General features: G+C 43.8%; 1 protein-coding gene across 3 annotated transcripts in view; it reads left to right on the top strand.

The window, feature by feature from the left end:
* The window catches only part of LOC141088663 (rap1 GTPase-GDP dissociation stimulator 1-A-like), a 327,771-nt gene that overhangs the window by 204,207 nt on the left and 105,048 nt on the right, over positions 1 to 18,516 (top strand). For all 3 annotated transcript variants that reach the window (XM_073574813.1, XM_073574814.1, XM_073574812.1), the window contains 2 exons: positions 2,585 to 2,728; positions 9,775 to 9,906. In XM_073574813.1, the coding sequence (XP_073430914.1) occupies positions 2,585 to 2,728; positions 9,775 to 9,906 (276 nt within the window). The remainder of the gene's footprint in view (positions 1 to 2,584; positions 2,729 to 9,774; positions 9,907 to 18,516) is intronic.

Below are 18,516 nucleotides of genomic sequence, written 5' to 3'. Positions count from 1 at the left end.
AATGTCACAAACATTGTATACATACATGTGTCTCCCACAAATACAGATATGTACCCCACCATTAAAAATATAAAGTGATAAGCAACAATAATCTCCACCACCAAATAATATAAAGTCTCAGTCTGTGACTCTCCCCAATTAACTTTACGGCTATGTGCACAAGTACCCAAGGTTTTCCAGTACAAGCAAAGTTAATGAGATGTCTGAAGTCTCATGCACACACTGCTTATTTTTCTTTGCAGATTTGCAGCAGATTAAAATCTGCATTATGTCAATTCTTGCAGCGTACTTCACCCATAATAATGAGTGGAGGAAAATACGTAACAAAAACATGGCAAAAATGTGGGAAAAAATAAATGTGTTTTACGCAGCGTTCTTCCTGCCAACACATTAGGATATGCAGCAGAATTTTCTCCTGCAAATCCTGAATGTGTGTACATAACCTAAAGGCCCCATCTCACAAAGCGAGATCGCTAGCGAGATCACTAATGTGTCAACGAATTTGTGACGCAACAGCGATCTCGCCTGCGATCTCGCTACATGTGACACGCAGCAGCGACTGGCCCCCCTGCTGGATATCGCTGATTGTGCATGAATGTCCTGGGCCATTTTTTCGTGTTGCTGCATCGCTGGAGAGAGCTGCCTGTTTGGCAGCTTACTAGGACGCACCAGCGATCCCTACCAGATCGTATCGTTGTCAGAATCACTGATGCGTCGCTAAGTGAAACGGGACCCTTAGTCCCTGACCTGTGTCGCTCCATTCATTATAAGTCCCTGATAGCATCATAATGAATTTGGGGGTGGGAGAAGACACTATCAAGTACTGAGTATCCTCTGCCTTCTCCCAATTCATTACAAGCCCCTGACAGAGTCTTCTCTCACCTTTCAGTGCATTATAAAGTATCCTACACACCTTACCCTCTCCTCTCCCACTCCCAAATACATTTTAAGTCCTCGATAGCTTCACAATCAATTGTGAGATGGGGGAGGAAGCTATCAAGGGCTTAGTACCCTATTCCAACTCCCAATTCATTTTACATCCATAACTAACTTCCCCCTCCCCCTGTTCATAACTCCATGATAAGTCCTCGTTCCTAACATCTAAATCCCACATATCTTTCATTTTCCCCGCAGCATCCCATCATTGTCTTCTCCTCACCTCCATCATTGTCTTCTCCACCACTTCTATCACTGCCCTCTCCACCACCTCCATCATTGTTCTCTCCCACGACCCCTATAATTGTTTTTTCTCCACCACCTCCATCATTGTCCTTTCCACCACCCCAAGCATTTTTCTCAACCACCTCCCTCCAATGTATTGTTAAAAACAAAAACACCACCACTCACCTCTCCCGCATGGTCCCCCACAGCATTGTCGCCAGCAGCTTTCTCGCTCTGACAGCACGTAACTGTGTCAGATAGAAAGCGCCGGGCAGGAAGTAGAGGATGGATCCCTGCAGTTTCGTTGCCATCTCCTCCTGTAGGCAGCAGAGCGGCAGGAATCACTCCCTGCCCACCGCACATGAGGGCAATCTGGCTATAGGGCCCCCGGAGCTTGGGGGGCCAGAGAAATAGGCCATTGCCCTCATTATTAGCCACACTGCAAGGACCCCCCCTCCACCTCTGGGCCCCAATGAAGTTGCACCAGCTGCGCAAGCCTTATGTCCGCCCTTTGCTCCAACATAAAACTTGGCCAAACATTATTTTACTATCGCAAACAACACATGTGGATGTTGACAAGCAAAAGTATTATGATTTACTTTCATAGGACCAAATGAAAAACCCAAATCTTGAAGTAGTGATAGACCATTATACCTCTTCCACCAACTTTGTAGTTGGTAGTAGACAATTTGTCAAGAAGTATTCTGACATACGTCAGGCCTAGATATATCAGTCAGATCATATCAGAAGATCATACATAAATCACTACTCCAGAAATTGTCTCCCACATCTCAAGTGACATGAGAGATGGATTACATCTCTACTGAATTAAACCACAAGAATTTCTTCACAAAGAGATTCCATCTAAACATATTGTGGATTTTCACCATCCTCAAGAAATATGTTGATTACCACATTAATCCCATAGCCAGTATCGGACTGGGGTGCTAAGGGCCCACCATTGACTGACTTTGAGGGGGCCCACTTTTCACCTGCACACAAATATTACACTACCCTTGTTCACAAACGTACCTATATCGCTATATAATAATAAACTGGATAATTTGGTTAATGAATTATATGCTGCTTTTTTCTGTACAAAGTGGATTATGACAAGGACTGCCCATACAGTGGGATTGGGGGCCCAGATCTGCACAGGGGCCCACCGGAGGATTCCCCTGTTACCCTATGGGCCAGTCCGAGCCTGCCCATAGCAGAGCATTGTCCTGTGCTACTTTACAAGCATTAGAGAAAATAGACTATATTGTATGCACGGAGGCTCCATCTCCTCCAGCAGAAATTGTATCTGTTTAATATAACCCTTTAAGCCTTGCTGTTAGGTCACACTCTTTTATTAGGATAACAGTACAGTATATTAATGTGCATTTTGCTACTTGACTGTGCCTGATTTTTATGTTTTCAGAACACCTGAAGATACAACTGGTAGATGCCTGCGTTCAGGAGACCCTATGTAATATTATCCAGAGATTAGAGGACAGTTCACAGACAGAGGACATGTGTACAATGAAGTCATCATCTGATCTAATTGTCTCGTTACTTCTTGGTGGTAAGTAAATTGTATTCAGAATCTGCAAGGTGCACATATACCTTACATATCTATTGCTGATATCCTCCATACACAAGAATGCTCATGCACCTTACAAATCTATTACTGACCTTCTCTACACACAAGAATACTCATACCCTCTACATATTGTAAGTTAGCAACGTTTCCGCCAGTGAATTTAGTGAGCCATTTTGATCAAGTGAAATAAAATGTCCTTATTGTCCAAACACTGAACACAGGAAATAGCTTTCCTCCGTATCACCCCCAGGAATGCACAAATAAAGTCCAGTGCTGCTGGCACTTGCACCCCATAAGATTCTCGGTGTACTATCGTGATTGACCACGTCCCTGGCTCTGGTCTGTATTAGCTTCACACAGCGCCTTTAGCTCTGAAATGCATGCATGCTACATTGCCCTTTAAGGCTGGTGGATACCAAAGTGGGCTTCTCAGATCTTTTATGTTGCCCAATTTGACGTCCGTCTCACACAAATGCAGAGATTGATTGTACATACTTTTCTATGATATGGTTCAATATTTTCATCTAAAAAACTGTTTAAATTCATCCAGAACAACATATGATAGCGAGGAGGGGGATTTAGAGAAGATAAATCCTCGGATTGCTGCTTCCCTTGCCCACTCACTGCTAATTGACAGCTTTTTCTGTATACACAGAAAGATGTCAATTATTCTAAGTGGGAGAAGCAGGATCACAACTTTCTCTTGTCTAAATCCTCCTCCTCTGTGTCATATGCTATCTTCAGAAAAAAGTGGAAATAGAAGCTGCAAATACTTTTATTTTACTAAAATTGCACAATAGTATCCCTTTTCACATTTATACCTCTGTGGTACACTTTTATTGAAATTTAGTGGGTTTTCCAGTGTCCTTAGAATGTCCACTAATGATAAAAATGAATGATAGTTGCCCTACTATTGCCATTAATCTTATCACAATCAATTTAACCCCTTTCTGCATCATACTAAACATGGGCTTTGTATCGTCTCCCAGCATCTGTACCTCTTAGGGAACCCTACATAATTTTTTTTCTGGGGTCCCCCATAAACTAACCAGTAAAGGCTAAGCAAACAGCTGTGAGCATGTACAGTGCCTCGCAAAAGTATTCGACTCCCTGGAACTTTTCAACCTTTTCCAACATATCATGCTTCAAACATAAAGATACCAAATGTAATTTTTTGGTGAAGAATCAACAACAAGTGAGACACAATTATGAAGTTAAACGAAATTTATTGGTTATTTTAAATTTTTGTGGAAATTCAAAAACTGAAAAGTGGGGCGTGCAATATTATTCGGCCCCTTTAACTTAATACTTTGTTGCACCACCTTTTGCTGTGATTACAGCTGCAAGTCACTTGGGGTATGTCTCTATCAGTTTTGTACATCGAGATACTGAAATTCTTGCCCATTCTTCCTTGGCAAACAGCCCAAGCTCAGTGAGGATTGATGGAAATAGTTTGTGATCAGCAGTTTTCAGCTCTTTCCACAGATTCTCGATTGGATTCAGGTCTGGACTTTGACTTCTAACACATGGATATGTTTATTTGCGAACCATTCCATTGTAGATTTTGTTTTATGTTTGGGATCATTGTCTTGTTGGAAGACAAATCTCCGTCCCAGTCTCAGATCTTTTGCAGACTCCAACAGGTTTTCTTCAAGAATGGTCCTGTATTTGGCTCCATCCATCTTCCCATCAATTTTAACCATCTTCCCTGTCCCTGCTGAAGAAAAGCAGTCCCAAACCATGATGCTGCCACCACCATATTTGATAGTGGGGATGGTGTGCTCAGGGTGATGAGCTGTGTTGCCTTTACACCAACCATATCGCTTGGCATTGTTGCCAAAAAGTTCGATTTTGGTTTCATCTGACCAGAGCCCTTCTTCTATATGTTTGGTGTGTCTCCCAGGTAGCTTGTTGCAAACTTTAAATGACACTTTTTATGGATATCTGTGAGAAATGGCTTTTTTCTTGCCACTCTTCCATAAAGGCCAGATTTGTGCAGTGTACGACTGATTGTTTTCCTATGGACAGACTGTCCCACCTCAGCTGTAGATCTCTGCAGTTCATCCAGAGTGATCATGGGCCTCTTGGCTGCATCTCTGTTTAGTCTTCTCCTTGTTTGAGATGAAAGTTTAGAGGGACGGCCGGGTCTTGGTAGATTTGCAGTGGTATGATACTCCTTCCATTTCAATATGATCGCTTGCACAGTGCTGCTTGGGATGTTTAAAGTTTTGGAAATAATTTTGTATCCAAATCTGGCATTAAACTTCTCCACAACAGTATCACAGACTTGACTGTTGTATTCCTTGGCCTTCATGATGCCCTCTGTGCTTCAAACAGAACCCTGAGACTATCACAGAGCAGGTGCATTTATACGGAGACTTGATTACACACAGGTTGATTATATTTATCATCATTAGTCATTTAGGACAACATTGGATCATTCAGAGATCCACAATGAACTTCTAGAGTGAGTTTGCTGCACCGAAAGTAAAGGGGCCGAATAATATTGCACGCTCCACTTTACAGTTTTTGAATTTCCACAAAAATTTAAAATAACCAATAAATTTTGTTCAACTTCACAATTGTGTCCCACTTGTTGTTGATTCTTCACCAAAAATTTACATTTGGTATCTTTATGATTGAAGCATGATATGTGGGAAAAGGTTGAAAAGTTCCAGAGAGACGAATACTTTCGCAAGGCATTGTATTAATAGCCTATGAACCTTTTGGGATATTGTTCCCTTTCCCAGATTAATAACATCAACTTACAGCCGTGGGCTGTCCCTCTGCTTGTTTTGAAAATTATACGCCTCTTGTTTTGTTAAATGATTTATTTTACACACAATATACACAGCAGGTACTGAATATAACTCCCATCATTGTCGCCTAGTCGTGTTGATTTCAGGGAGTCCAGGCAACAATGATCTGAGCTGCCTTCAGCACCCACTCTGGGAACAAAGCGAAATATATTGTTTTTCCCAGGCACCGGTGCGTGTCACACTGATGCAGCACATGGACGGCACATGGATGCCACACGTATGTAACACATGAACACAAGGAATCCACTCCAGAATTCAGTATAAACTTATTACCCTCACCCACAAAGCCCTCCATGGCTCAGCATCACCCTACATCTCCTCCCTTGTTTCAGTATACCACCCTACCCGCGCCCTCCGTTCTGCTGATGACCTGAGGTTAGCATCCTCAATAATCAGAACCTCCCACTCCCGTCTCCAAGACTTTACACGTGCTGCGCCAATTCTTTGGAATGCACTTTCCAGGTCAATACGATTAGTCCCCAATCCCCACAATTTAAAGCATGCCCTGAAAACGCATTTATTCAGACTGACCTACCGCCTCAACACATTAACCTAATCTATCCCTGTGTGGCACAGCCAAAAGTTTTATCATAACCAGGTTCCCCGCATCATGTTCCCACATGCTTTATGCATCCATTAGCCCTTTGTGTCTGTACTGTTACACACTTAACATTATGGCTGGTCCATACAATCAGGGCAACTGTTACCACCCACCTTTTGTGTCTACCTCTTTCCTCATAGATTGTAAGCTTGCGAGCAGGGCCCTCATTCCTCTTGGTATTTGTTATAATCTATGTGATTATTGTTATGCTGTAATGCCTATTGTCTGTACAAATCCCCTCTGAAATGTAAAGTGCTGCAGAATATGTCGACGCTATAGAAATAAAATGTATTATTATTATTATTATTAAGGACACAGATAGCTCCAGTACTGGTATTTCCAGTACTGGAAATATCAGAATGTGTGAAAGAATCCTAACTGATGGCAAACAGACTGCATTAGTCTAGATTGAAAATTATTCTGATCTGACTATTTAACCTCTTAGATGCTGCAGTCATGCTTTTGATGTCCCCTGTTTTCACCAATTAGCTTGTCCCATGGCTGACATCATCCTGTGTTGTCTGCATCTCTCACAGTTCATTGATAATATATCTTTGATTTTGCAAATGACTGCAAACCCACCTAATAAAAGATGCTATCATTCTGAATTATTACAGCTCTGGCAAAAATTAAGAGACCACTGGACAGTTTTATAAAAAATCAGCTTCTCTACATGTCTGACAGCCATTCCATTCCAGTGTTAGTTGAATTCCAACCAGAGTACACATCATTCTACATAATGTGCTTCTGATTAGCTGATCACCTGAACCAAATCTTATTTAACGAAGGAAAGTATAAAAACCCCGCTGTGGTGTTCACAATCCTCTTGCAATAGGACAAGCTGGATGGAAAAGCAAGTGCTAGTAATATTCCAAAAGTAAAAGGAATGAAAAAATAACTTTTAACCATGCCAAAGGAGTTGAAAAGAAAAGCCTTGAGTGAGGAAAAAAAGGGCTCAATTCTGGCTTTACTAGCAGAGAGATACAGTGAGCGTCTTGTTGCCTCCATCCTTAAAATTTCTAAGATAGCAGTCCATTACAACAAGGTCAAGCAGCAAACATTGGGGACAAAAAAGCTACAGAGCGGCAGAGGGTGATAACGACTCTCCACTGACCGGGATGACCGTCATCTTATTCGAATGTCACTCAGCAACCATAGGATGACATCAAGTGACCTACAAAAGGAATGGCAAATGGCAGCTGGGATGAAGTGCACGACAAGAACAGTACGTAACAGGCTCCTAGAGGCAGGGCTCAAGTCATGTAAAGCTAGAAAAAAACCTTTCATCAACGAGAAGCAAAGGAGAGCCAGGCTGAAGTTCGCCAAAGACCACAAGGATTGGACGATAGAGGATTGGAGTAAGGTAATCTTCTCTGATGAGTCAAATTTCAGCTTTTCCCAACACCTGGTCATCTAATGGTTACACAGAGACCTGGAGAAGCGTACAAGCCATAGTGTCTTGCACCCACTGTGAAATCTGGTGGAGGATCGGTGATGATCTGGGGATGCTTCAGCAAGGCTGGAATTGGGCAGGTTAATCTTCGCAAAAGACATATGAATTAAGCCACATATAAGGCTATCCTGGAAAAACAGTTGATTCCTTCTGCTCAGGCAATGTTCCTCAACTCTGAGAACTGGTTTTTAGCAGAACAATGCGCCATGACACACAGCTAGATCAATTAATGTGTGAATGAAGGACCACCACATCAAATCCCTGTCATGGCCAGCCCAATCTCCAGACCTGAACACCATTGAAAACCTCTGGAATGTAATCAAGAGGAACAAGCCATCAAACAAAGAAGAACTGTTTAAATTTTTGTACCAGGAGTGGCATAAGGTCACCCAAAAGCAGTGTGAAAAACTGGTGGAAAGCACGCCAAGACTCATGAAAGCTGTGAGTAAAAATAAAGGTTACTCCAAAAAATATTGATTTCTGGACTGTTCCTGAGTTAAAACATTAGTATTGTTGTTTATAAATGACTAGCTGAAGAGCCCGGCGCTGCCCGGGCATAGTAACTAACTGTGGTTAGTTATAGAAAATTATAATTATCCTCCATCCCATAGTCCCGTGCCCATATACCCATCATACATATCCACGATCCCATAGGCCCGTGCCCATATACCCATCATACATATCCTCCATCCCATAGTCGAGTGCCCATATACCCATCACACATCCTCCATCCCATAGTCCCATGCCCATATACCCATCATACATATTCTCCATCCCATAGTCCCATGCCCATATACCCATCATACATATCCTCCATCCCATAGTCCCATGCCCATATACCCATCATACATATCCGCCATCTCATAGTCCCGTGCCCATATACCCATCATACATAGCCTCCATCCCATAGTCCAGTGCCCATATACCCATCACACATCCTCCATCCCATAGTCCAGTGCCCATATACATATCCGCCATCCCATAGTCCCGTGCCCATATACCTATCATACATATCCTCCATCCCATAGTCCCGTGCCCATATACATATCCTCCATCCCATAGTCCCGTGCCCATATACCTGTCATACATATCCTCCATCCCATAGTCCGGTGCCCATATACTCATCACACATCCTCCAAACCATAGTCAAGCATTATGACATCATAATGAGCGGCAGCAGGGCTTGCAACCTTTGATGACATCAGCGTCGCCATGGCAACCATTGTGACATCATAATGAGGGGCGGGGCTTGACACGCACACACTGCTTCCCCAGTATGCAAATAGGGGCATTGTGACATCACAATGAGGGGCGGGGCTTGACGCGCACACACTTTTCCCCCCAGTATGTAGATAGGGGCAAAATTGTTTGGTGAATTGGAACATGCGGGGTTAATATTTCGCCTCACAACATAGCTTAGGACGCTCTCAGGGTCCAGACGTGTGACTGTGCCAAATTTTGTGGCTGTAGCTGCGACGGTGCGGATGCCTATCCCAGACATACACACATACACACACACACATACATACATACATACATACACACTTTGAGCTTTATATATTAGATTATGAACTTGTTTTCTAGCATTATTTGAGGTCTGCAAGCACTGGATTTTTTTTGTCCTTTTGACCATTTCTCATTTTCTGAAAATAAATACAAAATTTAGTGCTTGGAAATTTAAAGACATGTTGTCAGTAGTTTATAGAATAAAAGAGCAATTTACATTTTACTCAAAAATACACCTATAAAGAGAAAAATCTGACAAACTGAAAATTTTGCAGTGGTCTCTTAATTTTTGCCAGAGCTGTATGTTTCATGAAAGTAACAATTTTCACCTAACATACATTGATTAATCTAAATTAAAAAAAAGCATTTTATATAACATGTAGATGAGTCTTTAGCATGGCTCAATAGCTAAAACCACATTAATTGACAAGTTGGAAATAAAAATATTGACTAGAAAATGTCCAATCCTAATTATTTTGCCTTCTCTGTCTGCCGTCACTAGTTGAAGATAAGTCTTCAGTCGATGAACCTAAACACAATTATTGATTACCGTAACTGCTTATTGTGGCTTATGCGCACATGCTTTAATATCAAGAATATTATGCATATCTATTGGGACAATATATTTTATGTTCCTGTCATTTGGCAGATGAATCCATGCAGAAACTTTTTGAGAATGGCTGTGGTGTGGTGTACCGGAATATTCCTTCATGGCTAACCTCTCGGCACACCCTTCTTCAGATGACTGGAGCACTCGCCATTGCTAATTTTGCAAGAAATGGTACATTTAGTTTTATTTACAAAAAACCTGTCAGTTTCCTTGTGTATATATATATAGCGGCCATTCTGAACTTGAAAATGTAAAAACTGTGAGTAATTATCATTAATATTGTGATTTCTATTATTATTTAGCTTTTAAACAGCAGCTTTTGAAATTACCTATATGGGTACCTTTAAGTTATAAGAGAGACACTTACAGTGCGACTTTGGGCAAGAATTCTTAATATGGAGTTAGCAATTTTTCTATCTCAACCAGCTGTTAAGATCTATACAAATAGCTACTGAGTGCAATCCTTAACGAGGGGCTTACCTTAGATCCCAACAAACTGCACAGATATCCATGCTTGTATGTGTACATGTATGCTTGTATGTACTGGAAATAAGCTACACAATTATATCTCCTATCTTACAGCCTAGTTTTAACTTGTCAGTCACTCAGAGCATGCTCATGTGTTAATTGGCCCCAATGTGCATTTCTAAAACATGGAAATTATATTGAAAGTCTCATTGGGGAGAGGGAGGTATGTAATTTGTGACAGTCTTTCTACAATATTGTAGAATAAATTAGTACTATATTCAGTTACTTTAAAATGCTGAAATCAGGGTCTCTACCACTACATTATGCTGCTCTCTGATTAAATAGCAAAAACCTACTGACGGATTTCCTTTAAAGGGGTTATCCCATACTTTCACAAACCCTTCTTAATTACTACATTCCCCATGTAAAATTAAAGACAGCCTGTATTCACCTCACGTACCATTGTAACAATGTCAGGTCTCCTGGGGCTCTCGTGAAGTTAAGGCACATTAGCCCTGTAGCCATTCATCTGCCACTAATTGTTAGATTCACTTTCATATCTTTAAGATGAAAGCTGACATCCTGAGGAAGTCAAAACTGCCACAGCTCTCTCACTTCATCGGTGTCATGGCTCAGTTTAAAGATTCGATCCACTGACCTGTTGCTCTGTAGTTGGTTCCCCTGTCTGCTGAGCTATTGACTTTTCTTCACTGCGCAATTTCTGATGGTTGTGTCTGGGTTGGCCTCCACTGAGCTAGGCCTTAATGGCGACCAACTGTCATGGTGGCTTCACCGGCCGGCAGTTCGTCCTCAGCAGAATTAATAGGGGAAATTTGTGAAAGGGATGCAGGATCAGCTCATCTCAATCCCACTTGCCACCACCACAGAGCAAATGGGAAGAGCCAGGCAAAGTGGCATAATTGACGCATCAAATAAATGTGCCCTTTCTGGGGCAGCTGCAGGCTGCTATTTTTACGCTGGGGGGCCAATATCCATGCCCCTTACCAGCCTGAGAATAACAGCCCCAATCTGTCTGCTTTAGCTTGGGTGGTTGTAAAAAAAATGGGGGGACTCCATGCCATTTTTTAATCTATTTATTCAAATAATTTTTGAAAAAACTCCTGGGGACCACTGTATTCTTGATAACCAGCCATGCTAAAGCTGACAGCTGTCTGTTTTTCTTGGTTGGTTATCAAAAATACATTATTTATTTATAGCGCTGCAGCCTGCTCTTGCTGTTATCAGTAGTACTCCCATCAGATGATGCCTCTGTGACCGAAGGTAAACCTTTTACCTCCAGTCACAGCTGCAAGCTCACACTGGCATCTAACAGCATGGGAGCCGCTGCGCTCTGGTCGGTGGTAATAATCTTACCGCCGATGTTTCCCGCGCTGTCATGCAGATGACAGAGCGAGAAACACCCAGTTTGCCAAACCCAAAACAGTGACATGGACTTCCTGGAGAAGTCCGTGCTCATGGTCGGACGCCAAACTTTACTGTTCAGGTTCGCACATCTCTAGTAGTAACAAACAGCCTGTTTAACCCCTTTATGACCTATGACATATACTGTAGGTATGTCATAGGTTGCCTCACTGTCATGGATGCGGGCTCCATCACTAAGCCCGCATCTTTTCAGGCATATAACAGCTGATTTGATTAGCTGTCGTGTGCCCCTAACAGTCACAGGTGGAATTGCAATCCACCCATGGCTGTTAACATGTTAAATGCCGCTGTCAATCTCTGACAGCAGCATTAAACATGCCACAAACCACGCCCATTGGCACCTCTGTCACATGATGACAAGGTGCCGATGGGTGGCATGACAACCGTGTGCCTGAAGGACACCCCCGTTCTTGTCATTGCACACCTGCTATGAGTGCCGCCCCATTCATAGCAGATGGTCATTTCTGCTACACATAGTAGGGCTGAAACTCTGCTATGTGTAGTACAAGTGATCAGAAGCTCACAGCTTCAAGTAGCCTAAGGAGACTATTATAGCAAGTAAAAAGTAGAAAAAAGTTTTTACAAATATTTAAAAATATAGAAGTTCAAATCACCTCATTTTGCCCCATTCAAGACAAAACAATAAAAAAAATTAAAAATACACACATTTGGTATTGCTGTGTTCAAAAACTCACAATCGATCAAAATATAAAAATAATTAGTCCAATCGGTAAAAGGCATAAAGAGAAAAAAACAAAATGCCATTTTTTTGGTCTCTGCAACACTGCAATAAAAAGTAATAAACAGGCTATCAAAACATTGAATCTACCCCAAAATTATATCAATAAAAATGTCAGCTCAGCGTCCAAAAAATAAGCCCTCACCAAGCTCCAGATCTCGAAAAATATTGATGCTATGGGTTTCAGAAATGGTGCCATTATATATTTTAAGTTTAAGCTTCTTAAATGGTAAAAATTGTTCAAAAATGTTCTTTAGACCTGTGATGGGGACAAGGGGGCATCCTCTACGTCTGGAGGAAAGAAGGTTTAAGCATACTCACAGACGCGGATTCTTTACTGTAAGAGCAGTGAGACTATGGAACTCTCTGCCATATGATGTTGTAATGAGTGATTCACTACTAAAATTTAAGAAGGGACTGGATGCCTTCTTGAAAAGTATAATATTACAGGGTATATACACTAGTTTCCTTAATATTGCGTTGATCCAGGGAGCTAGTCTGATTGCCGTATGTGGAGTCGGGAAGGAATTTTTTTCCCCAATGTGAAGCTTACTGTTTGCCACATGGGGTTTTTTTTGCCTTCCTCTGGATCAACATGTTAGGGCAAGTTAGGATAGGATATATGAGTTGAACTAGATGGACTTAAAGTCTTCCTTCAACCTTAGTAACTATGTTACTATGTTATTCTGGGGACAGAAGCCTGCCTTGCTATTATTCATACGCAGGCAGTGCAAATTAAGGAAGCAGTGGATTTTGGTGATGGAAAAAAAAATCCCTCTTTTGGAGTATCAAAAGTTTTGCTCTTTGCTGAATGCAAAGGAAACTTTTTTGCATCCAAACCGTCTGTCACGTCCGCGTCGGTGACCGCCGCTGTTCCAGCAGTGGCGGGGCCCGCCGCCGCCTGTACTCACCGACCCTCTGCGCACCATGCTGTGCCCGCCTCCTCCTCGCCCCCGTCCTCCCATCACATGAGTGTCACGTGCAGCCGCCCTAGGCCGCGGGCGGGCGCTCTGCAGGTTCCTTAACCCTGCAAGCGCCCGCATAGAGGTATGGCTACCCAATCAGAGTGCAGCGCATGCTATATCAGGCGTCTCCACCATCTTGGGGACACCTGATTATCGTGTGCTGTACCTTGCAGTATTCTGGCCAAGTTGTAGGGGTTCTCCCTACAACTCTCTCTCAATTCCTGCCTTGCCTTAGTCCTGTACTCCGTGCCTCAGTCCTGTACTCCGTGCCTTAGTCCTGTACTCCGTGCTCTGTCCTGTACTCCATCCCCTGTCCTGCACTTCCTACTCAGTCCTGCACTTCGCACTCAGCCCCGTACTCCGCACTCAGTCTTGTACTCCGTCCAGTACTCCGTTCTCAGTCCTGCACTCCATGCTCAGTCCTGTACTCCGTCCTGTACTTCCTACTCAGTCCTGCACTTCGCACTTAGTCCCATACTCCTCACTCAGTCCTGTACTCTGCCCCGTGTGCCTGACCTGTCTTGTATCTCTGGTTCGTCTTGTGCTCTGGTTCCGCCAGTCCCTCTCTGGTCCTTTGAGCCGCCTCTCTTGGTTCTAGCAGTCGCGGTATCTGTCTTCCGAGGGTCTGCCCCTAACAGTCCCTGTATAGGGGTCGGCTTCACCTGGCGCGCTCACCCCCCGGTAGCTCCAGTGCCACGATCCAGAGGGTCCACTCTCGGACGTTACCTTCCTGGTCATCAGACCGTCCTCAATTGACCCCTTTCATTTTGGGAGCAAAAACAGGTGTGCTGTTATGAAAGTGAAGAAGCAATGGTTTTTCAACAAGGAGTGAAAAAAAATATCCTTCTTTGCATCCCCAACAGGTGTACTATTCTCAAAAATTAGATGGACTTAAAGTCTTCCTTCAACCTTAATAACTATGTTACTATGTTACTATGTTATTCTGGGGACAGAAGCCTGCCTTGCTATTATTCATACACAGACAGTGCAAATTAAAGAAGCAGTGGATTTTGGTGATGGAAAAAAAAACCTCTGTTTTGGAGTATCAAAAGTTTTGCTCTTTGCTGAATGCAAAGGAAACTTTTTTGCATCCAAACCGTCTGTCACGTCGGCGGCAGTGACCGCCGTTGTTCGAGCAGCAGCGGGGCCCGCTGCCGCCTGTACCCACCGGCTCTCTGCGCAACACGTTGTGCCCGGCTCCTCCTCCCATCACATGAGTGTCACGTGCAGCCGCCCTAGGCCGCGGGCGCGCACTCTGCAGGTTCCTTAACCCTGCAAGCACCCGCCCAGAGGTCTGGCTGCCCAATCAGAGTGCAGTGCGTGCTATATCAGGCGTCTCCACCATCTTGGGGACGCCTGATTATCATGTGCTGTACCTTGCGGTATTCTAGCCAAGTTGTTGGGGCTCTCCCTACAACTCTCTCTCTCTCAATTCCTGCCTTGCCTTAGTCCTGTACTCCATGCTCTGTCCTGTACTCTGTCCCCCATCCTGCACTTCCTACTCAGTCCTGCACTTCGCACTCAGCCCCGTACTCCGCACTCAGTCTTGTACTCCGTAATGTAATGTCAAATGATGTCAAACAGTGTAGAAGGCAATGGACAGGAAAACAGAGATGGAATAGGCAATCTAATCATAGGCATCAGCCACGGGTGAATGAAAGTCAGTATTGATCCATGCCGGATTCATTTTGACAAATGTAAGATTTTCCATGCTTGGGAACAATAACAAGGGTCACTTGGGTGTGCCAAAAGTATCGGCCACACTGAGTACACTTTTTGACAGTACATTAAAGGGTGGACATCATTATGCTCATAGGAAACTGGGGCAATTTTTACCACTACTCCAGCTTGTTGAGCCTGAAGTCCATGGCATAAAAAATCAGGGTATCTGCTGAAAAAAGCACAAAATCCAGGTATGACTGAACCTGGCTGTTCAGTCGATGTGCCTCTGTTTACTAAAATGCATCAGGTTGGCACAGATAAGGGTCTCCTGGTCAGCTGAGATACCAGCGGGCATCCTCTCTGCAAAAGTCTTGCCGAGCAGGAATCCCAGCTTCACTTGTTAATTTACCAATTTGGACTTCCTTTCAGAAGCTGAAAAAAATACCCAGTTAAGCTTCTATAGTAAGGTTCTAAAAGCATGGCTAACCAAAGGTCATCACTTTGCTTGATGGTAACAATATGCCTGTTATTGCGCTGCACTAGCATTCCAAGATACAGCTTGCCATGCTTACCAGCACCACCGATAGCCTCGTTGGTTCACTTTCTGCTCTCTTTTGAGACTGTTGTCAGCCTGGATAGCGTCATCATTGTCATTTTCACTCTGACTGGCAGCATTGTTACCTGCCTGTGACTGAAATAACTTAATCTCCCAAATCACACCCACCTGCTGCTGCTACTCCTTTCCCCAATATTCATAGTACTGAATAAAACATGAACTTTCAGTGTGCAGTGTACAGCTGTGAGCAGGTTTCGGGATGCAGTGACAGACAGAAGGCAGAGCAAGGTTTAATAACTTTACTTGAACAAGGAATACCCACCCAGGGAGGTAAATGGTTAACAAGGGCATAAGCAGTTCAAAATATAAACAGTATGCAAAGTTAAAGAACAGCATAAAGGGTATCACAGTTCTTGTTGGGTCACTTATCCTGTCAGACGTTCCCAAGGATGGGATGAATCACGGATCAGGAGATGATATCCACAACGGCCGGCGTGGCACTTGTCCGATGGGGGTCCTGAAGAAAATGTGGATCCTTCTTCTGGCTACAGAGGTTGGTCTCCGGTACCTCCCGCTGCCCCTAGCCCATTGTCTATATTGATGTAGCCGGGAGGGTGCGAGTCACCACACTGTCTGCACCCACCATGTTCCGGTGGATATACACTGGGGAATCAGGGTGCAAATAACGGTCCTGCAGCCGGTCTCTCTTAGGCGGCAAGCGCACAGTACTCACAGGCCCGGATCATCTGGCACCTCGTTTCGTGGCAACCAATGGGCACACTGCACATCTCTCCTCACAGTCTCTGCCAGTGGTGGCGGTACTCGAACGTGGGCCTGCGCTGTACGGATGCTCCAGTATCAGCATGTGCTGAAGCTGTTGCCCCTTAACCATGCCCCTGCTTCCTCATGCAAGGATAGGTCCGGTCCCTTAAGCTTTCCCCCGGGATAACAGAGGAGACAGCCCCGACAGTTCCGGAATCGGCATAGAACAGGCATCCACGGCACGATCCTTCTTCTTACACTCCCCATCTTCTTTAGCTCGCCAATCTACGGGCGAGAGCTATTTCAGTAGACGTTGATATTAGTCCATCCCCTGAATGATCCGCTGCCAAATAAATTGGTCTTGTTCGTATCGGTTGGGTGGTCTTCCTGTTGTCCGTTCTGTACGGCGTAAATCACGTTAAGTAGTGGGGACTAGAGTTGAGCGACTTTTGGTTTTTTAGGGTCGCGTTTCGTTTCGGGAAACCCGACTTTTCCAAAAGTCGGGTCGAGCAAGATCGTCCGATTATAGGGAAAAGTCGGGGTCGTCCCGAAACACGAAACCCAATGTAAGTCAATGGGGAATAAAAGTCGGCAGTGAGAGGAGGACAGGAAACACACCTACAGTGCCCATTTGAATGCCAAAAGCATCAATTCTTCTTTCTTAAGCTTGTCAACCTTAATTAACTTCATATTACAAGTTACGCACTGAAAAATGGGGGTTATTTGGCTACAAACTGTGGGGGGGAGGGCTGGCTCCAGGTTTTCATGTGCCCTGGGCGAAAGAGCGTCCCTTTAACACATACCACAACTCATCATGCTCCGATACGGCAGAGAAATAGCGGTATAGTACAATGAAAAATACCTCACTTTTTACATCTCATGACGAGGCCCATCTATTTCTCCATACAGAATCATTGGTCCCATATAATGTTTGAAACAGTATATGATGAGCTCCACATAATGCTACAGTATATGTTGGTCCCCATGGATGAAGCTCCACTGTCTTATGGGCCCAAATAATGCTCCAAACATAATGGGCCCCATTTCTAATGCTCTATTGTGTAATGGGCCCTGTAAATGCTGCTCCAGTGTCTGATGTCCACCTTTGGAATGTTCCAGTGTATGGTGGGCCCCATCTATCATTCTCCAGAGTATAGTGCTCCCCAAAAATTGCTGTCCCAACATTGAAAACAATCAAATAAGTCTCCTTGCTAGGGAATCCCTGTACTTGTCTGGACAGGTGCTGTAGCTTGCTTAACAGCTCACCAGCCGTTCTCACGCCCAGTATGGATTGCACGTGATTGCACAAAGGTTAGAAAGGGTACCGTATCCCTGGATAACATGTATGGATAGCGTACACATTCAAAATATATGTCTATACAGCATGAGGCAGGCTCAGACGGTGTTAGGCCCAGTATGGATTGCACGTCATTGCACAAAGGTTAGAAAGGGTACCGTATCCCTGGATAACATGTATGGATAGCGTACACATTCAAAATATATGTCTATACAGCATGAGGCAGGCTCAGACGGTGTTAGGCCCAGTATGGATTGCACGTCATTGCACAAAGGTTAGAAAGGGTACCGTATCCCCGGATAACATGTATGGATAGCGTACACATTCAAAATATATGTCTATACAGCATGAGGCAGGCTCAGACGGTGTTAGGCCCAGTACGGATTGCACGTCATTGCACAAAGGTTAGAAAGGGTACCGTATCCCCGGATAACATGTATGGATAGCGTACACATTCAAAATATATGTCTATACAGCATGAGGCAGGCTCAGACGGTGTTAGGCCCAGTATGGATTGCACGTCATTGCACAAAGGTTAGAAAGGGTACCGTATCCCTGGATAACATGTATGGATAGCGTACACATTCAAAATATATGTCTATACAGCATGAGGCAGGCTCGGACGGTGTTAGGCCCAGTATGGATTGCACGTCATTGCACAAAGGTTAGAAAGGGTACCGTATCCCTGGATAACATGTATGGATAGCGTACACATTCAAAATATATGTCTATACAGCATGAGGCAGGCTCAGACGGTGTTAGGCCCAGTATGGATTGCACGTCATTGCACAAAGGTTAGAAAGGGTACCGTATCCCTGGATAACATGTATGGATAGCGTACACATTCAAAATATATGTCTATACAGCATGAGGCAGGCTCAGACGGTGT

Source organism: Dendrobates tinctorius, unplaced genomic scaffold, assembly GCF_039654945.1.
Source record: "Dendrobates tinctorius isolate UK_male_01 unplaced genomic scaffold, ASM3965494v1 ptg000040l, whole genome shotgun sequence".
NCBI classification, from domain to species: domain Eukaryota; kingdom Metazoa; phylum Chordata; class Amphibia; order Anura; family Dendrobatidae; genus Dendrobates; species Dendrobates tinctorius.
This window is presented reverse-complemented; position numbering and strand designations above follow the sequence as displayed.